The sequence below is a fragment of the Mobula hypostoma genome, chromosome 12 (genome assembly GCF_963921235.1).
Source record: "Mobula hypostoma chromosome 12, sMobHyp1.1, whole genome shotgun sequence".
In the NCBI taxonomy this organism is placed as follows: Eukaryota; Metazoa; Chordata; class Chondrichthyes; order Myliobatiformes; family Myliobatidae; genus Mobula; species Mobula hypostoma.
Window position 1 is genome coordinate 87,436,244 of NC_086108.1, and position 23,957 is coordinate 87,460,200.

Sequence of the window (23,957 nt, forward strand, 5' to 3'; positions counted from 1 at the left end):
GGAGGGTTAATGGCACCTAATGGCGAGTCCTTTGCTTACATCTTCGGAAACAGCTCTATTTCCATCTTTAATATCTCTATTTTTCCCTTTCAGGGTTCTTTTGAAGACCCTGACCTGGAGTTACACGCTGACTTGGTTCTTAGCAGGAATGGGACCCGCTCTTGTGGTTTCACAACTGGTCGTTGTTCAGCACACAAAGGGCTGGGCCAAAGACCTACACTTTCCTCAGAGGTCCAAGATCTCATGGCCCTGGAGGTGGGGGGTGGGCGGGGGGGATCAGAGGTCAGTGCCTCTGCAGATCAATGGAGATGGAAAATCTTCGGCTGTGTGCCCAGAGACCCGAGATCTTTGGGCACAGAACTCGGAAAAAGTGATACAATGGACTTTTAACATCACAAACCAGCGAGTTGTTTGTTATGTCTCTCCTCCCGCTGTGAAACGGAGACACCTCTTTCTCCCTTATTAGGGAGAGAGAGAGAGTATGTGGTATGTCAAATGCCGGATGAACAATGTAGTCTTTGGAGTAACGCAGGTCTACGTCTTTGCTGTTGCTTTGCTCACACTTGAGCGCTTGATGGTGGGTGCTGATGCTTTTTTTGCCGGTGGGGGGAGGGGGGACTGTCGCTTGCTACCGTTTATGCGGGGGAAGAAGGGGACATTGGGGTTCAACATTTAACTGTCGTCCATTCTTTGGGGGCACTCCTCTGTTTTCATGGATGGTTGCAAAGAAAAAGTATTCCAGGACATTAAATGTACCTTTGAAGATGGAGTGGATGTGCTAGAGTGGGGGAGTCTAGGACCAGACAGCACAGCCTCAGAATAGAGTGACATCTATTTAAAACAGAGATGAGGAAGAATTTCTTTAGCCAGAGGGTAGTGAATCTGTGGAATTCATTGCCACAGAGGGCTGTGGAGGCCAAGTCATTGGCAGAGGTCAATAGGCTCTGAAATCGTCAGGACATCAAAGGTTACAGGGAGAAGGCAAGAGAATGGGGTTGCGAGCGATAATAAATCAGCCATGATGGAATACTGGAACAGGCTCGATGGGCTGAATGGATTAGTGCTGCTCCTGTGTCTCATGGTTTTATGGAGCTGGCAAAGGAGGTGGTGGAGACAGGAACAGTAAAAAATCCAAGGGATATTCCGATTGCTACTTAAGTTAGCAGTGCATAGAGTATTTAATGTAGGGTGGACAGTATAGATGCTCTAGACTGAAGGGTCTATGCTAGGTAATTCTAGAACCCTGATGATTTCAAGCTTATTCTCTAATTTCCATAAGACCATAAACTATAAGACATAGGAGCAGAATTAGGCCATTTGGCCCATCGAGTCTTCTCCACCATTCACTCATGGCTGATCCTTTGTTCCCTTCCTCAATCCCATTCCCCAGCCTTCTCCCCATAACCTTTGATGCTGTGTCCAATCAAGAACCTATCAATCTCTGCCTTAAATACATCCAATGACCAGGCCTCCACAGCTGCAAATTCCACAAATTCACCAGCTCTGGCTAAAGAAATTTCTCCGCATCGCTGTTATAAATGGACACCTCTCTATCCAGAGGCTGTGCCCCCTTGTCCTAGAATCCCCCACCATGGGAAACATCCTTTCCACATCTACTCTGTCTAGGCCTTTCAGCATTCGAAAGATTTCAATGAGATCCCCCTCATCCTTTTAAATTCCAATGAGTACAGACCCAGAGCCATCAAACATTCCTCATATGATAGACCTTTCAATCCTGGAATCATCCTTGTGAACTGACTCTGGACCCTTTCCAATGTCAGCACATCTTTTCATAGATGAGGAGCCCAAAACTATTCACAATACTCAAGCTGAGGCCTCACCAGTGCCTTATAAAGCCTTGGCATCACATCCCTGCTCTTGTATTCTAGACCTCTTGAAATGAATGCTAACACTGCAAACAGTCAAACATGCTGTACTTACGCTCGCAGGGGTGAAGCGGACAGCTAAAAGAGACGAGAGGCTGCCAAGCGCTCATGCACCGTGTCAACCACACAGTCCAACGCGTCCATGGTGAGAGCGGCCGGTGCGTCTGGGAGGGGGTGCGTCAGCAGTTTTGCATTAGACAATGCCTGCTCGGTGTCCGAGAATGCCTTGGACCTTTCCTTCGTCCAGTCCAGGAAATGCTTGGCCGATTTGCCCTTACGGGCCTCATAGTGGGGGCACACGAGCTGAGCCACTTTGGGGACAAAATGGTGATAAAAGTTCACCATGCCCAAAAACTCCTGCAGGGCCTTAACAGTGACTGGTTACAAGGGGAGAACTTAACGGCTTCAACTTTAGGCGGCAGGGGAACCGTTCCTGCTGCATTGATGTGGTGTCCAAGGAAATCGACCAAATTGGCACTTTGCTGGGTTGACAATAAGACCGTGCTGTCCAAGGCATTCGAAAAGGGTTCAAGTGTAAGAGATGCTCATCCCTAGAAGAGCTGGCTACCAAAATGTCATTTAGGTAAACAAACAGGAATGGCAAATCCCTGAAAACACAGTCTATGAGGCGCTGAAAATCTGGGTCGCGTTCTTCAGCCCGAATGGCATTCGAAAGAACTCAAACAAACCGAACGGTGTAATAACAGCAGGTTTAGGAATCTCACTTGGATGGACAGGGACTTGGTGATAACTGCGAACGAGGTCCATCTTCGAGAAAATGATTTTCCCTGCCAGGCGGGCAGAGAAATCCTGGACGCACAGGATCAGGTATTGGTCAGGGGTCGTGGCATCGTTGAGGCTGGGGTAAGCACCACATGGATGCCTCCCGCCCCCGGGTTTTGCATGGTGTGGAGAGGGGAAGCCCATGGACTGCTGGACTGCCTGACAATGCCCAGGTGCTCCATGGCATCAGACTGAGCCCTGGCAACGGCTAGCTTCTCCAGGACAAGGCGCATAGTGCGGGCCTGAACGGGCAGGCCAGTGGTAAGGATGTGGCGCTCCACCCCATGTTTAGCGGTGGATAGGAGAAGGTGGGCTCAGTCAGGTCCGGGAACTCAGCGTGGAGGCGGAGGAAGTTGCCGGAGGCATAAAGGGTGCTGGACTGCTTTGATGTGCCAGAGAGGGAGTAGAAAGTCTCTGTGTTGATGAAGCACCAGTTCTGGACATCACTGAGAAGGCTATTGGCATAGAGGAAGTCTGCCCCCGGCAGGAGTGACACACCGCCGCCAACACAAAATTCGAGTGGAACTTCTGCCATCTCACACTTACCAGAAGTCCGGATGGCACATCCATTCGCAGCCTCGAGAGATGTCCAAATTCCCCAGTTCGTATGTTCAACTTAGATGTGGGCAGGACGCTCACCTGAGCACCCATGTCACAGGAAAAATGACACCTGGAAACAGAGTCTGTAACGAACAAACTGCCTGACCTGCCAACGCCCATTGCAGCTAACGGACGCCGGCCATTCCGTTTCCCGACTCCTTGAACCTGCAAGGTGGGCGGCACATCTTAGCTCTCGGCCCATAACACGCGTGGTAGAAACACAGGGTAGGTAGAGGACTGTCATTGAACTGCGGCGATCGTCTCATGTTCAAGTGGCGGCAAGGCGGCGAAGTCATCCAGCTGCATGGTCACACAGGCCCTCTTGGTTACGGAAAAAACCTCTCGCTAGAGCCTGGAGGTCTTTGAGGGGAGAGCCAGCCAGAGCGACTGCACCTTGCCTGGTAGTTGTTGCAGGAAAAGTTCTCTGAAGATGAAACATAGCTGATGTCTGCCAAGGAGGAACAACATGTGATCCATTAACTCCAACGGATTGGAGTCACCTTAGCTGGCAGTGAGAGGTGCCGATGGGTGCGTTCAGACTCGGAAAGTTAGAAAGTCTCTAGAAGGAGTTGCTTAAGAGTCTCTTACCAGCCTACTTCCAGGGGGTGCTGTAGGATGCTCATCACCCTAGTCGTCGTAGAGCTGTCTAATGCTGTGATGACGTAGTAATATTTCATGTCGTCCTGCGAGATTCCCCACACTGCGAACTGAGCCTCTGCCTGAGCGAACCAAACAGTGGCATGTTCCTGCCAGAATTCAGGGAGCTTGAGAGCAACAGCATCTGCAGTCATGATTGTGAAACGAGCGAAATCACTCCGGAATCATCCAGAGAACCGTCGGGTTCACCAACGTAGGAGTGTCGACAAAAATCGACACGAGTGTAAATACTTCCAACATACACTTTATTGAGCCCGCCAACAAATGGCGATATCGTATATATATCAGAAAAACCTTGCCCCCAAAACGTAATAACGTACAACAAAATGCAACACGTAACATACACGGTGAATTTAACCCTTAACAGTCTGGGTGAATTCTGTCTACAAAGGGCATTTTTCACAGAATGAATGGCAGCTCTACAGATTTCTACTTAAAATTCAAGATTCAAATTTATTTACCACATGGACATCAAAACATACAGAGAAATGCCCCTTTTTAACAACCAACATACCTCAGGGTGTGCTGTGGGCAGCCTGCAAGTCTGGCAAATATTCTGGCTCAAACATAACATGCCCACAGCGCTCTGCAAAAGAACACAGAACACAATGAGCGACAAAACGACAGCAAAACAAGCCCCATTTCTCTCCCTCTCTCTCTGAGAGACACACACCCGGCTCGCACTTGCGGACACTGGGCCTGCGACTTCCCCAGCACAGTCACCCCGAGATTCTCAGACTCAGACTCCAAAACACGGGTCTCTAATTTCAGACTTCCAAATCGACCTTACTCCATAAGGTAAATGGTAGAAACATGAACGTGAGCTGAAAGCATTAGGAAGTTAAATCATGGTTACAGAGTGCAAATTATAACCAAGTTGTTTTACAGTATTTGTGACCTGAAATCCTTGCCGTCAAATCGACTGAAAGGGAAACAGAATGGGAGCGGGCCGCTGAGCGGTGCTGTGGAGCGCACAATTGTGCCGAGTGAATGTGAGCTGTTAGTGGAAGGTAAATGAGTAACACAGTCGGTGGAATGAGTATTAGTACGCTTTCAGAAAAGTATTTTATGGATAAAATTTTCCCTCTGATGTTTTGTTTTTGTTTTATAGGAGCTATATTTTTAAGATGATATGTGCGGGTTAAGTGTGTGTTCTGCATATTAATTAACGGAATGAAGTACGAGTAGGCCTCCGTTTTCTTCAGCCCTGTTTGCTTGTTATCCTGCTGGCAGGACGCTGTGATAGGGAGGATCATTAAATTTAGTGCTGGCATTCCGGGGCCTACTCTTGAATGCAGATAAGGACAGAAAAGAATTTAAGGATCTGTAGTTATTTGCAGGTATATTGTTAACTGTTTTGGAATTTACTAATTGATAGTAGTTTTGGTTGAAAATATCTAAAGAATCTCACATTTACTTTATAGGCACAGTCACTCCCTTAATGAGTAAAAAGGACAGATTTTTGCAGAAAATCAAATCTAATCATGTAATTATTTTTATCTTTTTGAGTTTGACAGAATTGACAAAATCAGAAGTAAGGTTTTGTACTTTTGGAAATGGACGTGCATGGGACAAGAAAGGTGGACATGGGTAGGGGAAGTTTCAAAGGCTTCATAAAGGAAGGTGATTTTTGAAAGGCTTTTGGAGGCAGAGAATGGTGAATGGGGAAAGAATTCCAGAGAACAGGGTGTAGTGGTATGAGAGAGTTGGGTGAATCAGCAATTAACCACCGTCGGATGAGTGGAACTTGCTGGCTGTGATGTTTAACCGGTTGAAATTGCTCACAGACGGCAGAGTAAGGCTGCAAACAATCTGCAAGTTTTCCACGCTGAAGTATGTGGACAAATGATTGAGCTACAAAGAGACAGTCTAGATTCTCCAGGGGCAAAAAAAAACCCTGTCTAGATGATGGACCAGACATGCAGTGAAAATACAGAGATTGTTTGTCACTGGATTTAAGTGACCAGTCAAACAGATTAATGAAGCCAGAGCCATTTAGCTGTTGGGTAGGGAAAAGATGGTGGCCAATGTTCAGAGGCAAAATTTGTCAATTTTGGTTGTCTCTTTCTTAAGCTTCCACACCCACCTTGTCTGCCATAACCTATGTGGTTCTGTGGAAGAGCTTATCTGACAATATCCACATGAAGCATTTTATGATATTAAGAGTATAAGATACATAATTTTGAGGCTGGAGACCAGAACTCACAGAGGAAACTTAGGCTGGGGAGAGTGTACAAACTCCTTACAGGCAGTGGCAGGAATTGAGCCTGGGTCATCTGTACTGTAAAGCTTTGTGCAAGCCACTGTGCTACTGTGCTGCATACTTATGTAAGCAAGGAAAAACTGTTAATGTAAGTGAGGAAGGAGAATCTAATGTAGGATATGCAGTAGCTACATTGAGATAGATTGAAATGATTATTCGTAGGAATGATCCTGAGAATAAAAAGCTTAAAGCTTTTAATGTTTCTCAGCCTGTACAAGATGGAGTTCAGAAGGATGAGGGAGAGATCTCATTGAAAACTCCCAAATATTGAATGGCCTGGATAGAATGGGTGTGGAAAGGTTGTGTGCAGAGTCTAGGATTCAAGGGCACTGTGTCAGAGTAAAGGGACATCTCTTTAGAACTGACATAAGGAGGGATTTCTACAGCCAAGAGGGTGGTGAATCTGTGGAATTTGTTGCCATGAAGAGCTGTGGAGGCTAAGTTATTGGTTGTGCTTACAGCAGAGTGATAGCCTCTTGATTGGTAAGGGGTTAAGAGTTACGGGAAAAAGTTGGGAAGATGGGAGTTTAGAAAAAAAAACTCAGTCATGATTGATTGGCAAAACAGATTTGATGGGCTGAATGGCCTAATTCTACTGCAATGTCTTAAGGAATGCTCTAGGAATCAGGAAACCAAGGAAAGCCCCCCAAATGAATTGGCCATACCTGTGATATGTCAGACTCTTTTCCAAAATAATAAATCTGGGAAAAATTTTTGGTGCAGCTGAGAAATTTCTGTACATTTATGATCTAGTGTTATGTATGTGTGAACAACCAACAACAATAATATGCATTTATATACCACCCCTGCTCATGTTGTAAATATCTCAGCATGCTTCACATGAATGTGAAGAAATCACTTTGTGTGTTCTCTAAGTGCATCAGGTTTTCCAGCGAACCTACAAGGTTTTCAGGTAGAAGTGAGTCTTAAGTGATGTCTACAGAAATTGCACCCTTTTACAAGTATAGCAGTTGTAAAGTACCGCGTGCAGGTTTAAACTAAGAGGATATAAACCAAGCTACAAAGTTCCCAGACAAACAGGAATTAATCTGATGGATAGAATTTTTTGTTATGCCTTGTGGCCTTGAACTGGCATCGGGCTAATCAGAATAAGGTTATTGCATGGTGTACAACTCTTATCCTCATGTAAATAACATACAGTACTATGTAAATCAATGCCTGGCCTAATATCTCTTAATGTGACTCAATATCTTTTGTTTTTTTTCCCCATTACCCTGCTGTGAAGTGGCTCAGAACATTTGGCTACATTAAGTATGAAATGCAAATTTTCTTTACTTGAATTCATAGAGGGAAAAAGTGCGTGCTACTTATTATTCCAATTGGCTGGTCTCCCACAGGGAGGTAGGTAGAAATAGCAGCATTTTCTGTTCCACTGGGGGGCAATCCGTTGTGACTAACAGGAAGAAATCATTTTGTGTGTTCTCTAAGTGGCAGCTGCAGGTTGTAAGATTGTCTCCCTTTATATCATGGCTTGTGGACCCCACATGATCGACTGAGTGGGTGGGAATCCTCGATGGGATGCCACCAGTCTTGCCTCTTGCACTGACATCAGGATGCAGTGAAGTAAGGCAGCCGTTCAGAGACACACAGCACACAACATGTCTTTGGCCCAACTCATGCCAACCAAGATGACCATAATTGGCCCATATCCCTCTAAAGCAGGGGTTCCCAACCTGATATCCACGAACCCCTCCATTAATTGTCAGGGCCCATGGCAAAAAAAAAGGTTGGGAACCCCTGATCTAAACCTTTCTTATCCATTTGCCTATCCAAGTGTCTTTTAATTGTTGTTTTTGTATCTGTCTTAACTACTCCCTCTGGCTAGTGTGTTCCATTTACAGACAATCCTCTGCATGATGACATTGCCCCACAGCTCTCTTAAGTCTCTCCCTTCTCACCTTAAATCAATGCCCTCTGGTATGCCTTGGGGAAAAAGGACTGTACATTCGCCTGTCTATGCGCCTCGTGATTTTATACATGCCTGTAAGGTCACCCGTCCACCCTATGCTCCAAGGAATAAAGTCCAAGCCTGCCTAAGCTCTTTTTTTAACTCAGGCCCACGTGTCCTGACAAACTTTGTACTTATGAATCTACTTTGTACTCATTCCAGCTTAATGACATATTTCCTGTTACTGAAACTTCGTACAGTACTCTAGGTGCAGTCTCACCAATGTCTTGTACAACTGCAACATAACGTCCCAACTCTTGAGCTTGAAGGCCAGCATGCCAGATATCTCCACTACTTTGTCCATTTGTGATACCCAAAGGCTTTTTACATAGAACATAGAATAGTACAGCACAGTACAGGCCCTTTGGCCCACAATGTTGTGCCGACCCTCAAACCCTGCCTCCCATATAACCCCCCACCTTAAATTCCTCCATATACCTGTCTAGTAGTCTCTTAAACTTCACTAGTGTATCTGCCTCCACCACTGACTCAGGCAGTGCATTCCATGCACCAACCACACTCTGAGTAAAAAACCTTCCTCTAATATCCCCCTTGAACTTCCCACCCCCTACCTTAAAGCCATGTCCTCTTGTATTGAGCAGTGGTGCCCTGGGGAAGAGGCGCTGGCTATCCACTCTATCTATTCCTCTTATTATCTTGTACATCTCTATCATGTCTCCTCTCATCCTCCTTCTCTCCAAAGAGTAAAGCCCTAGCTCCCTTAATCTCTGATCATAATGCATACTCTCTAAACCAGGCAGCATCCTGGTAAATCTCCTCTGTACCCTTTCCAATGCTTCCTCATCCTTCCTATAGTGAGGCAACCAGAACTGGACACAGTACTCCAAGTGTGGCCTAACCAGAGTTTTATAGAGCTGCATCATTACATCGTGACTCTTAAACTCGATCCCTCGACTTATGAAAGCTAACACCCCATAAGCTTTCTTAACTACCCTATCCACCTGTGAGGCAACTTTCAGGGATCTGTGGACATGTACCCCGAGATCCCTCTGCTCCTCCACACTACCAAGTATCCTGCCATTTACTTTGTACTCTGCCGTGGAGTTTGTCCTTCCAAAGTGTACCACCTCACACTTCTCCGGGTTGAACTCCATCTGCCACTTCTCAGCCCACTTCTGCATCCTATCAATGTCTCTCTGCAATCTTCGACAATCCTCTACACTATCTATAACACCACCAACCTTTGTGTCGTCTGCAAACTTGCCAACCCACCCTTCTACCCCCACATCCAGGTCGTTAATAAAATATGTTTGTTCAATTCTGTTGTAATTGGACAGATAGGAAACTCAGCAGAACATGAATCCACCTCAGTCCCCTTCACCAGACCTGCAGATGACGGGAACATTCTTGCCTCAGGCCTTGAAAAGGTTTTGTAAATGGCTGTTCCATCCCTAAAATTATTTTGCAAACAACCTGACTTTGTGCACTTTCGTCATTGTTTAATGCCACCTTCAGTTAGTAGGTCCAAAATAGACCCCAAACCTTGCCAGCAACTTTAATTTCAATTTCATCTCACAATTGCACTTCGACAGAGATCTCAGGGTCATACTGACAAATGTAAAATGATGCCTTCTACTCGCCAATTCTCTAAGTCCTGTCTTTTTCATCTATTTGTTGAAAATAATCATCTTCAGCAGTTATCATTGACGTTTTCTTTGCACCCCCCCCCAATTCTTTTCGAGCTTCTTTTCTAAGTGCTTTGTTGTTATGGCAACCCTAGCAGGTTCTGTTTAATGTAAGAAGATGTTTGGCCCCAAGGTCTTCTGCTAGAATGACTTAATTTAAAACTGGTATGGGGTTGATTCATTTAAGTCAATTTATATGCAAGAGAGTGAACAAAAATATCAATAATATATCAACTGCCAAGTTCCAGAACTCTGGAATTTTAATCTTCATTGATGGAATAACATTTAATAATTAACCATAAAAGTTAACAATTGTAGAATTCATTATCTCCCACTCTCACTGTGTCAGTGTTGAGATAGTTGTGCTGTGTTTCTTCTGTCGTCCTTTCTACAAGAATAATAGGTAATTATACCTATATGTTGTCAGCTCTAGGCAATTTGCTGCCGTTTTCTCTCATGCACACTGGCAAGAGCTTTGGTGTGGTAGAGGATAATGTTTGTTGAGCGTGTTTTGCTGGCATATATTAGGTGAAATGGAGCCTAGTCCAGATCAATATACAGCTCCCCAGAGAAGAATCTCATTATGTGTTAACCTTTGTGATAAAAAAGGACTCAAATCCAAAGCCCTTGTAAATTCCACTCAACGGATAACATTTGTGCTGCTGCCTTCTTCGGCAGTCCTTTGGGTTAAAGACGACCTGCATCATGTCGATTGTGTATACCCCTCCAGCATTTTGTGTGTGTGTTGCCAGCATCTGCAGAATCTCTTGTGAATCAGGGGTTTGGTCCAATGCAGTCCTGCTGGTTCAGAAGAAGCCAATGAGACTATTGAGGGGACTGCAGCATGGGCCACCAAAGCATTGATCCTTAATGAGGTGGGTGGTTGGGTAGGTGGTGTGTGCTCCTTCTTCTGTCCTTTAATGGTCTCATTAGAGGTGCTGAGGCCAATGTGGGGCCCACAGATGTTGCTACAGGTGGGCCCAGAAGTGCAAGGGGCAACTTAGGAAGTGGTGCACTTAGTCTGCCTTTCAGGCTGCCCTCCAGGCTCCTGGCAGAGGGACACATTGTGCTTCCTCGATATTCGCATAGGCCAGGGATTAAATTGGTGAGGATGTTACATTTTCTCAAGGGTGCTTTGTGAATGACCTGGAAATGTTTTCCATATTATTCTGGGAATCTCCAGCTAGCGGTAGGAGTTTGGCAGGCCACATCTATGGAAGGAAATAAACAGTTGACGTTTCTGACTGAGACCCTTCATGAGGGATGGAAAAGGAAGGGGGCAAAATGTCAATCGTTTATTCCCCTCCATAGATGCTACATGACGTGCTGAGTTCCTCCAACATTTTGTGTGTGTTGTCAGTATGTGCAGAACCTCTTGTGTTTCAGGGGTTTGGAGTCAGGTGTGGGAATGATGTGGTCGGTCTAGAAGAGCTGACTGAGATGGATCATAGCTGCCGTGTGTGAGATGCCGGCCTGAACATCCGCTACATTTACATAGGCGATTAAAGATTCGTTTTATTTTTCACATCTACATTAAAACATCGAAACATACAGTGAAATGCGTTATTTGTATCAATGACCAACAGTCTGAAGATTGTGCAGGGGGCAGGCCGAATGTGTCGCCACACTTCTGGTGCTAACACATGATGCCCTCAGCTAACCCTAACCATGCGTCTTTGGGACGTGGGAGAGAACCGAAGCATCTGGGGAAGACGCACGTGGTTCCAGGGAGAACATAGAAACTCCTTTGTATGTCAATCGTTGATCACTGACACAGTGCTAACTGCCTCACTATTGTGGCTTCCCGAGAATGCCTTTAAAGGGTTCGACCTAAAGCTGAGCTGCATCGCCTCTTGGACACCCCTGGGGCCTTCAGGAGAGCCTGCATCTATCAGGCCCCTTTTGATCAGGATTCATCAGCTGTGACAGTGGCTGAATGCACCCTTGCCACCAGGAGTTTAAATTGATAATTAAACGTGTTGCTTTGGAAATCTGGCTGGTGAGCCAGGAATGGTTGGAATGTTGTCCTGGCTGGACAAAGTTCACTAATTCCCATTCTGTGACTTATATTGTTAGGACCAATGGTACTGACCCTGAGGGAGGTCAGAAGGGTGAGTTGTATGTCAAGGCCTGATGAACTCTATCAGCCTGTCCAGAGTAAGTATAAGTGAGCTCAATTGCAGGCAAGTTTAGGCTCCCCTCCCACCATTGGAAGTTGATGCCTAGTTGGTTGACAATTGGTCATACTGTACCCAATTTCTTCCAGTTGTGTTCTCTGTCTTTCTGAATAAGGAGTTTATTTCTGGTTAGCACACATGCCATAGAGGAATATAGCATTAAATAAGCCCACTACATCTATGCTGACATTGATGTCTACCTATACCAATCCTATTTTCCTGCATTATTTCCATATGCCTCCTTGCCCTGCTCATTCAGGTACCTGTCTAGGTGCCTCTTAAATGTTCCTTTTCATGCCATCGCTACTTTCTTCCTCCCAGATTCCTTTTAAACTTCACCCCCTCTCACCTTAAACCTATTTGGTATTGGAATTGGTTTATGGTTGTCACATGTATTGAGATCCAGTGAAGAGCATGCCTGCTGTTCATTACACGGTGCAGTGAGGTAAAATAATAAAAATGCAGAATGAAGTGTAGTGCTGGTAAACTATCAAGTGCGAGGTCATAACGAGGCACTTTGTGAGTCCAAAAGTCCATCTTGTCGTACAAGATTTAGGAGTCTGCTAATAGTGGGATATAAGTTGTCTTTGAGACCGGTGGTACCTGCATTCAGGCTTTTGTATCTTCTGCCCGATGGGGGAGGGGAGACGAGGGAAAGTTCAGGGTAGGTGAGGTCTTTGATTATGCTGGCTGCTTTACTGAGCCAGAGCAAAATACATATAGAGAGTCCATACAGGGAAGGCCGGTTCCTCGCCTTTAGTTTTGGGCACCCCTATCATGGCAAACTGACTTGGCCTCTCATATTTTTACATACTTAAGTATGTCACTTCTCAGCCTCCTTTGCTCCAGGGAAAGCAGGTCCCCCAATCCAATGTTTCCTGTATCTCAAACACTTTTATCCATATGCTTGGGCATCTTCTCCCACTCTCATTCTACATGCCCATGGTATGAATGCGATATGATATACCATTGTTCTGGGTTAAGGAATATAGCAAATATTAATTTCAACAGCAACCAGTCTTCTGATCTGAATGTGAGCTGTAGATTGAATTTTAAATGCAGTTTAGAATAATGGTCTTCCTGGAGCTGAGACTGGGGTTGATGGCAATCCAGGAAACACCTCATTCACCTGAGATGTCTGCATATGCATGAATGCAGCCCAGAGACAGTGGTGATTAACACTCATATTGGGTGTGTAAGTGTGAAGATCTAGGTGTTTGAAAATTAAGTGCAACCCAAAGGCAGCATTATGAATGCATGGTAACTATATAACTTGCCCTGTTGTTACCTTGCTTCTTTAACAAATAAAAATGTGATGTGATGTTGGGTCAGGGACCCTCTTCCAAGTGTGTGTCGAATATGATGCCTGCTTGTTTTGTTGAATAAAGACTTCAATATCACCAGCTTCAGTGTCGCTCTCCGGTGACTTTGTTCACAGTATTGACAACCATGACCAGTAAAACTCATATTCTAGGCATGGAAGGACATTGTCCATTACTTCTGAATGTTAACCATATTTTGTACATGTTGGGGTGGCATGGTAGCATAGTGGTTAGTGAATTGTGACCAGTGACCAGGGTTCGATTCCTGCCATTGTCTGTAAGTTTGCTCGTTCTCCCGATGAACGTGTGATATTCTGGGTGCTCCATTTTCCTTCCATATCTCGAAGACAACTGAGTTAGTAGGTTAATTGTTCGCATGGGTGTAATAGAACAGCACAGGCATGTTGTGCTGGAAGGGTTTATTAGCTTGCTGTATCTATAGATATAGAAACATAGAAAATAGGTTCAGGAGTAGGCCATTCGGCCCTTCGAGCCTGCACCGCCATTCAGTATGATCATGGCTGATCATCCAACTCAGAACCCTGTACCAGCCTTCCCCCCCATACCCCCTGATCCCTTTAGCCACAAGGGCCATATCTAACTCCCTCTTAAATATAGCCAATGAACTGGCCTCAACTGTTTCCTGTGGCAGAGAATTCCACAGATTCACCACTCTCTTGTGTGAAGAAGTTTTTCCTAATCTCGGTCCTAAAAGGCTTCCCCTTTATCCTCAAACTGTGACCCCTTGTTCTGGATTTCCCCAACATTGGGAACAATCTTCCTGCATCTAGCCATCCAATCCCTTTAGGATTTTATATGTTTCAATAAGATCCCCCCTCAATCTTCTAAATTCCAACGAGTATGAAAGTCCTGCCATCCCAGGAATCAATCTGGTGAACCTTCTTTGTACTCCCTCTATGGCAAGGATGTCTTTCCTCAGATTAGGGGACCAAAACTGCACACAGTGGACCAAAACTGAACACAATGGACCAAAACTTTACACAATATATAAAAAGTAAAATGTTCTTTAGCTCTTTCCTTGACTTTCCCCTCCTCCTACCTCACTCAATTACACATTGGTGCAGTCTTTCATCAGTACAATCTGACCATGGGGCCAACTATAATAGGCGCCAGGAATAATATTGAATACCATAACGCACACAAAATTGTGAAGGAACTCAGCAGATCGGACAGCACCTGTGGAGAGCTGATAAATAGCGGATGTTACTGGCTGAGGCCTTTCATCAGGACTGGGAAGGACGGGGTCAGAAGCCAGAAAAAGAAGATGGGGAGAGGAGAAGGAGTACAAGCTGGCAGGTGATAGGTGAAACCAAGTGAGGGAGAAAGTGGATCGGTGGGTGGGGGAGGGGATGAAGTAAGAAGTTGGGAAGTGATAGGTGGAAGAGGTAAACAGCTGAAGAAAAAGAAATCTGATAGGAGAGGGCAACAGACCATGGGAGAAAGGAAAGGAGGGGCATCAGGTGGAGGTTATGGACAGGTGAGAAGAGAAGGGGAAGAGGGGAACCAGAATGGGGAATGGAAAATAGAGAAGAGGGAATGGGGAAGAGAAATTACTGGAAGATGGAAAAATTAATGTTCTTACCATCAGGTTAGAGGCTACCCAGGTGCAATACAAGGCAATGTGCCTCCAACATGAGTGTGGCCTCATCTGGCAGTAGAGGAGGCCATGAAGACCATTCACTCACTGTGGCACATTTAAGAAGACCCAGAACTTTTATTATTAGTATTATCTGATACGTTTACCAGGATGTTATTGGGGGCCACTCTGGGTGATGAACTATTTTAGTTAAAGATCGAACCCAACCGAGATTCTGATTCACTTCTGAAAATATATTCAGTTAATTCTTTGAACTTCATATTTAACAGGAAATCTGCATGGCTTCTTCATCTCTAGGTACTTCAGGTATATAATTGGGATATTTTGGTAACGTGGGAGCCTTCAGTACCACTGAAGGTGAAATCAAATCAGGGCAAATATTACCCAATATACAGCATTGATGTAGATAATATATGTTTACTGTCTGGCATAACATTTTAAATTACTGGAAGCTAAAATGATGCTAAACTAGAGTTAGTGGTTCAAAATGATCACACTTTGTTTGATTCGCTTAGCATCAGGTTATCTTGAAGAATAAATTTGACTCATAATTGAATTTCAGATGAAATCAGAAGAACTGTAGGATACTTCTTTAATATCAAAGATATTACTGATTTGGTCGATAAAATTTGCTCAGCAGAACACCTGCAAAATAGTTTGACTTATCTCCACCGTAGCTGTTTATTTTTTTTAAGTTGATGTGGAATAATCCATTAAAGCTAAACTGTGATGAAGCTGACTCTCAGTAATTCAGACTTGCTCTTCAATATATGTAATAAATGTGTGGAAATAGTTCCGTACAGAGCAGTCCTGATTTCTCGTTCAAGCCCTAATTCTATGTGCTTGATTCACATTTGCCTCATAGGTTTGCTCTCACTTGGTTTGTAACAATAATGCCATGTGCCTTGAACTTTGCTGCCAACCTGTCCTGGCTCTTTCCGGAGGTGGACACTCTGCTCCTTCGGGTGAAGGCAGCTGCCTGCGCTGGGTTCCAGGCAGTGGAGGTGGCGTGGCCTTATGATACTGAAGCAACAGAGCTGAAGGCAGCGTTGGAGAAAAATGGACTGGAGATCGTACTGATTAATACCCCACCAGGTAAATATATCTTGTGCCAAGCTGAAGCTACCCTCCAGGTGGAGGAGCAACATCTTGTATTCCGTCTGGGTGGCCTCTAACCTGATGGCATGAATATTGATTTCTCCTTCCAGTAAAAAAAATTCCCTTCCACCTTAGCTTCTTCCCTCTTCTCCCTTGTCTATCACCTTACCCCTGGTGCCCCCACCTCCTTCCCTTTCTCCTATGGTCCACTTTCCTCTCCTATCAGATTCCTTTCTCTCCAACCCATCTTTTCTACTCACCTGCCTTCACCTATCACCTTCCAACAATCCTTACCCTCCCCCATCCTGTTTTTCTGGCATTTTCCCCTTTTCTTTTCAGTCCTGAAGAAGGGTCTTTGTTCATAACATTGACTGTTTATTCATTTCAATAAATGCTGCCTGACTTGTTGAGATTCTCCAGCATTTTGTGTGTGTTGCTTTGGATTTCCAACATCTGCCGACTTTCTAGTGTTTAAAATGCACTTCCTACTGATGGAACATCAAAACCACAGTGGAATATTGAGCTGGAGAAACTAGGCAGGAAAGAACATCAACTTTCTGATATAATAACCACATAAATTATTTCAAGAAACGTAGGAGTGAACCTACTAGTGATGTGTCTGGTTTGAAATTTATTTAGATGAGGGGGCTGTTTGGCCCACCGAGTCGATGCATGCTTTTAGATTGGTCCTATCAACCTGTTTATTTCACAGAAGCATATCGCATGTAAACAGGCTCCTTGGCCTGTCACGGACACACTGATTACCAGCCACCCACCTACAATAATCCTATCTTAATTCCTCCCTTTGTTCTTACCTCATATCACAAGGTTCTTTGAAGTAGGTACAGAGGAGATGTCAGGGGTAAGTTTTTTACGCAGAGAGTGGTGAGTGCGTGGAATGGGCTGCCGGTGGCGGTGGTGGAGGCGGGAATGATAGGGTCCTTTAAGAGACTCCTGGATGGCTACATGAAGCTTAGAAAAATAGAGGGCTATGGGTAAGCCTAGGTAGTTCTAGAGATAAGGACATGTTCGGCACAGCTTTGTGGACTGAAGGGCCTGTATTGTGCTGTAGGTTTTCTATGTTTCAAACTAAACATTTTACACCTTACCTACACGTCAGGGACAGTTTACAATCCGTCAATTAACTGATGTCTTTGGGATGTGGGATGAAACCAGAACTCCTGGTAGAATATTTGGTAGATTTCAATGAGTTCACCCTCTCTACCATTCTTCTAAACTGAGTTTGGGAAGATGTTGGAGTTTATTATTAAGGATGAGGTTTTGAGGTACTTGGCAGTGAATGATAAAGTAGGCCAAAGCCGTTAAGGGGAAATCATGCTTGACAAATCTGTTGGAATTCTTTAAGAACATAACAGGCAATATAGACAAAGGAGAACCAGTAGATGTTGTTTACTTGGATTTTCAGAAAGCCTTTGACAAAATACCACACATGAGACTGCTTAACTTGTTAAGAGCCCATGGTCTTACAAGAAAGATACTAGTATGAATAGAAGATTGCCTGATTGGCAGGAGACAAGGAGTCGGAATAAAGGGGGCTGAGTCTGGTTGGCTGCCGGTAACAAGTGGTGTTCTGCAGAGGTCAGTATGGCAACCGCTTCGTTCCAAGGGTTAATATAGGAGGAGCATTTTATGACTCTGGGCCTGTGCTCACTGGAGCTTAGAAGAATCGGGGGAATCTCATTGAAGCCTATTGAATATTGGAAGGCAGAGTGGATGTGGAGAGGATGTTTCCTATAGTGGGTGAGTCTAGGACCAGACAGCACAGCCTCATAAAGGGACATCCATTTAGGTCAGAGATGAGGCATTTCTTTAGCGAGAGGGTGATGAATCTGTAGAAGTCATTGCCGCGGACAGCTGTGGGGGCCAGGTCATTGAGTATATTTAAAGCAGAGATTGATAGGTTTTTGATTAGTTAGGGTGTCAAACATTATGGGGAGAAGACAGGAGAATGCAATTGAGAGGGACAATAAATTAGCCATGATGTAATGATATATCAGACTCAATGGGCCAAGTGGCCTAATTCTGCTCCTCTGTCTTATGGGCTAACTCCAGTGAGTACAGGCTCAGGGCCATTAGAAGCTTCTCAGTCGTTAATCCTTTCATTCCTGGGATCATCCTCATGAGCTTCTTCTGGACCCTCTCCAATGCCAGCGCATCCTCCAGCCTGTTGACTCTATGCTGACCATTGAGTACCTATTTACATTATTCCTATTTTATTCACCCCACACTTACAACAACTTCCCGCTGATCCTGCCACTTGCTAACACACTGGGGATAATCTACAGTGGCTAATTAACCTACCGACCCTGATATCATTGAGATATAGGAGGAAACCGGAGGAAAAGCATAGAAACTCCACACAGACAACCCTGGGAGTCTGCCATGAGGAAGCAGATTGATAGTACCGCCTAGATGGTCCATCAGTGTTGTAAATGTCAATGGAATCAATTTTCATTCCATAGAAGTCATGCAGCTAGGACGTTCTAATCATGATTGAACGTTAGAGTTCAAGCTCTCAGATTTCCTGGTATACTCAGATGTAAGAAATGCAATCAGGAGAAGGTCAGCAGACCCTCAAGCCCACTCTGTTACTTGATAGGATCGTGCTTGCTGTTTTAACTCAGTGTCAGCTTAATACTGGGACTGAGGCTCATGTGGTGGGCCAGCCCATCTTTCACTCCATCATCTGTGCTTCTGCCACAACTAATGCCCTGTTCAGATCACAGCGGACCTTCTTTGACCCAGCACTGCAGATTCTCAGCATTTGTTCTGTGATGGTCTCTTAATTTCCAGGAGACAAAGAAAGAGGAGAACTTGGGCTCGGAGCTGATCCGCGGCAACAAGCTGAATTCCGCAGAGGATTCAATCTAGCAGTGCAGTATGCCAGAACTGTGAACTGCAAGCGGTAAGGATCAACCCCCTTGCTGTTGCTGAATGAGCTTTGACAATTAGCAGAAGCTCAGCAGTAGTGCTGCTGTTGCACAGCTCCAGTCACCCAGGTCCAATCCAGACCTCTGGTGTTGCCGTGTGCAATTTGCCTCTGCTTCCTGAGGTTGCACATTTCCCCCTCGCCTTCGGGGATTGCAAGCACAGGATCAAGAGGAGAAAGGTTAGGCCGAGGACTAGAAGAAAGGGAGGCCAAGAGAATGATTGCAGAGGTCCGGAGGAGGACCGGGAGGGGGATGGAGTGTGCTGGAGCAGGCTGAGGATTCCACCTGGACTGGGGCCATGGGAAGGAGGGAGAGTCCTGGGGTGGGGCTAGAAAGAGAATGAGGGTCCTAGATTAGAGCTAATCCTAGATTGGAATGGGAAATAAAGATCAGAGCTGAAAGGTGACTTTTAAAGACCATATGCAGCAGAGTTCAGCTATGTTCCATTATTTTACATGCAATAAAATAGCATGAGTACAGAGATTAGCCAAGCATCCTGCGTTTGCTATGAAGTGGCTGGAATCGAGGTAGTTGTTGCAGGTGGAAGTGTCTGTGCCATTTGGTCCTCGGCTTATCCTCTCTATCTCAGCCTTTCAATATTTGATAGGCTTCAATGAGATTTGTTTTTATTTATTTAGAGATACATCGTGAAACTGGCCCTTCCTCCCCTTTGAGCCATGCCGCCCAGCAATCCCACAAAAATCCTGGCCTAATCACGGGACAATTTATAATGACTAATTAACCAAACAAACAGTACGAATTGGACTGTGGGAGGAAACCAGAGCACCTGGAGGAGAGCCACGCGGTCACGAGGAGAATGCGCGAACTCCTTACAGGCGGTGTCTGGAATTGGATCCGGGTTTCCTGTACTGTAAAGCATTATGCTAACCACCCATCCCGCCCCCTTTCTAGACTCCAGCCAGTACAGGCCTAGAGCCATAAAACACTCCTCGTACATTAATCCTTTCATTCCTGGAAACAGAAACATCATTCATTGACTCTGCCTCCATGATCTCATCTCCCAATCTTTAGTGGACAGAATCTCCTCATACCATGGACTGGGTGAACATGTGTTTTCCTTAAAACTTTGAACACTGAACTGAAGCCCTCTTGAGCTGTGTTCAGAGCATTGACACACAGCAGAAGTAGCTCCCAAATTTGGTAGTTACAGTCCTGTAGTCTGAGTAGTTATTATAATTCTCTTTATCCTCAATAGTCCAAGTACAGAGTCAGCATTACAATGAATGGTGATTAACAGTCCTGTGTAGCGTACCTGACAGCTGCAATCAACACAGCACACAGCATCAAGTGATTGCTGCTCTTATCTGTGTAATGATAGGGCTAGTCTAATGATGCAATGCTTTTGTGACCAAGTGGCCAATCTGTAGAACAGGATACCCAAGGAGATGGTAAATGCAGATATTATTTGCTCAAATACACATTGGATAAATCTTTTAGAAATTAAGAAGTTATCAGATATATGAAGAAATCTAGTGTCGAAGTGAAGAACCAGCGGCTTTGGAAAAGTGACTCCAAAAACAATCCATCTCCGCTGATGTTCTTTTCTTGGTTATAATCAACTAATTAATAAATATGGTTGAAAGGTGATGGCTAAGATTGGTCAGCACCAGATTGATAAAAAGCAAACAATGCAACTGATTGTTATATGTTTCAGTCCTCCCTAAGCTTGCTCTTATCCTGGATTGTAATAGGTATACCATCCCAGATGTGTTTTATCAAGTGATCCCAGTCTTCACAGTATTCCAAAACTTTGGATTCATAATCCATCTGATGCAAATCAGTTTGTAATCTGGTAGTTTGAAAACTTGGTTCAGATTAAAATCAAATCTGAAAACAATAATAAAAGGTAGAGCTGAAGTGTAAAGGTGTCCATGAGGAGACTGGATCATTGCTACAAATCCCAGGCAGGTTCTGAACAGCCACTATGGGATTGGTTTATTATTGTCACATGTACCAAGATACAGTGAAAATCTTGCCTTTGCTTACTGTTCCTGTAGATCAAATCATTACACAGTGCATCGAAGTAAAGCAAGGTAAAACAATAACAATGCAGAATAAAGTATAAGGGTAGATCATGAGGCCAAGTGTCTAATTTTTTGTACTAGGGAACAATTTAATAGTCTTATAACAGCGGGGTAGTAACTGTCTTTAAGCCTGGTTATATGTACTTTCAGGCTTTTGTATCCTCTGCCTGATGGGAGAGGGGAGAAGAAAGAATGTCTAGTGTAGTTTGTATATTTGATTTTGCTGGCTGTTTTACTGAGGCAGTAAGAGGTATAGACAGAGGCTGTGGGGGTGAGACACATTTCTGTAATGTGCTAATCTGTGTCCACAATTTTCTGCAGTTTCTTGCAGTTACGTGCAAAGCAGTTGCAATACAAATCCCTTATGCTCGCAGATAGGATGCTTGATAAAGATTGATGAGGGTCGATGGGACATGCCAAATTTCTTTAGTTTCTGAGGAAGTAGAAGCTGTTAGTTAAGGAGCCTGTCTTCTATCACCTAAAGTCTGATATATGACTCGCAGCCCACACTATTGTGGTTCTTTTAACCTCCCCATGAAAGAATGCTGCAAACTCAAAAGATTCAATCAGATTTGGACAATTATGGATGAACATTAAATGTCAACTTTGCCAGTGATGTCAATGATCTTAGAATGAACTTTTTTAAAAAGATATTCATCTTAAAAATGCTTTAAATTGTTATATCAATGAAACTTTCTAAACTGCACTGTACTTTTTGCTTAGGATCCATTTGATGGCTGGACGCACTCCAGTGGGCCTAGACAGATCAGCTGATTTCACAAAGATGGAAGCCACATTTATTGAAAATCTGAAATATGCGGCAGATATCCTTTCAATGGTAATGGAATGTCAAAACTCGTGATTTCTGTAGACTATGATGAAAACGACTCCTTTTCCCTGTACATCTGTCTTCACCCTGATCACATCTCACACTCTGCACTTGTTAGGGATTAACTGCAAAATCGCTGTGCAATCATATCTAACAGGAAATCTGCAGATGCTGGAAATTCAAGCAACACACATCAAAGTTGCTGGTGAACGCAGCAGGCCAGGCAGCATCTGTAGGAAGAGGTGCAGTCGACGTTTCAGGCCGAGACCTGACAAAGGGTCTCAGGCCGACGAAGGGTCTCGGCCTGAAACGTCGACTGCACCTCTTCCTACAGATGCTGCCTGGCCTGCTGCGTTCACCAGCAACTTTGATGTGTGTTGCGTGCAATCGTATCTGTCTGCTTAATAGTTAGTTGGTGGTTTTTACTGTAACCAGCGAGATTAAACACAGATAATAGTACTCAAACCTATGATATCAGTAGCTGGTGAGATTAAGAGTACTAGAACAATTAATGTAGATAGCTGGGGTGACCGGGTAGCGTAGTGGTTAGCATAACACTTTACAGTACACTAGCTGTAAGATTAGGGTTTGATTCCTGCTGCTGTCTGTAAGAATTTGTACATTCGCCCCACGATTGCATGGATTTAAAAGGACATTTACTATCAAAGTATATATAAATTATACAACCCTGAGATTCACCTCCTGACAGGCAGCCACACAATAAGAAACTTGAAAGAACCATTTAAAAATAAGACCAACAAACACCCAATGTGTGGAGAGAGAAATAGAACACAAACCGTGCAAATTATAAAAGCAAACGAGGCTTGCGGGCTGCCCAGCATGGTCCTCGCTGATTTGATTTGGCGCAAACAATGCATTTCATTGTATGTTTCGATGTAGGTCAGACAAATAAAGCCAAAGTTTTAATCTGGTGAGAATAGAAACTTGTAATATTCCTAGCATTATTAATATAAGCCTGCTGCGCTCCCTGCTACTATTGATGGTGAGGACCTAAAAGTACCCTTAGGGGTGCACATGGATGATAGACTTGAGTGGAGCACCAACGCAGAGGCTGTGTACAAGAAGGGCCAGAGTCGCCTCTACTTCCTGAGGAGAGTGAGGTCCTTTGGAGTATGCAAGCCTCTCCTTTACATGTTCTATCAGTCTGTTGTCGCCAGTACAATCTTCTCTGCAGTTCTGTGCTGGAGCAATGGCATCAACATGGGTGATGCCAATAGTCTCAATAAACTGATTAAAAATACTGGCTCTGTTTTAGGAGTCAAACTGGACACACTGGAGGCTGAGGTAGAACAAAGGACCCTATGGAAAATCCTGGCACTTCTGGACAATGTTTCTCACCCTATGCATGTCACCTTGGCTGAACAGGGGAGCACTTTTGGTAATAAACTAAAAGAACTGTGCTGCTCCAAAGAGTGCTCTATGAAGTCATTCTTACCATCAGCCATTAGGCTCTATAATAAGTCAACCTATAGCCAGGGAAGTGATAACCCCCTCCTGTTAGATTGTTTGAGGTAACTTATTTTTTATTCTTTATTACTTCTCTTCAAATATTTGTGTATTTGTACGTCTGCACTTGTAATGCTACTGTGACACTGTAATTTCCTTTGGGATCAATAAAATATCTATCGATAAATAGCTAAAGTGATAGTTATTAGCAATGCAATATCAGTATCTGTGCTTACTGATATTAGAATTATTGTTACAGAGAACTTGACTTTCAACCTGGAACTTTGACTTTTTGTCTTCTTTACCTGTTGCACTGTTTGTGACGGTTGAAGAATCTCCTCTATCCTCCTGATATTGAGGGCTCTACAGTTTTGACTCCCGAGGAGGTGTAGAGAGCAGGTGGTGCTGTACCTATCAATCTGCCCGAAATTGTGTCTGAAATGTTCCTTTTTATTCTTCCATGAATCTGGTCTGAACACGTTTGTTTTTGTTGCTTTCAATCAGGAGGGAATGGTGGGGTTGATTGAACCTATTAACACACGAATCACGGATCCCAACTACTTCCTGAGTACACCACAACATGGTAAGAGAGAACTTGTAAGAGGAAGTGGGTGTTGGGAGGGAGCTGTATAAAATGTTACAGATA

General features: G+C 44.2%; 1 protein-coding gene across 3 annotated transcripts in view; it reads left to right on the forward strand.

Moving 5' to 3' along the window:
* The first annotated feature begins 4,562 nt into the window (after positions 1 to 4,562).
* The window catches only part of hyi (hydroxypyruvate isomerase), a 41,128-nt gene continuing 21,733 nt past the window's right edge, over positions 4,563 to 23,957 (forward strand). The window contains exons 1-6 of one of the 3 annotated variants that reach the window (XM_063064558.1): positions 4,563 to 4,724; positions 4,815 to 4,936; positions 15,787 to 16,016; positions 18,834 to 18,945; positions 21,739 to 21,853; positions 23,816 to 23,894. In XM_063064558.1, the coding sequence (XP_062920628.1) occupies positions 15,815 to 16,016; positions 18,834 to 18,945; positions 21,739 to 21,853; positions 23,816 to 23,894 (508 nt within the window). In that variant the 5' untranslated portion in view covers positions 4,563 to 4,724; positions 4,815 to 4,936; positions 15,787 to 15,814. Of the gene's footprint in view, positions 4,725 to 4,814; positions 4,937 to 10,150; positions 10,208 to 15,786; positions 16,017 to 18,833; positions 18,946 to 21,738; positions 21,854 to 23,815; positions 23,895 to 23,957 lie in introns of those variants that run through there. The other 2 variants (XM_063064559.1, XM_063064560.1) reach the window with 2 other exon arrangements.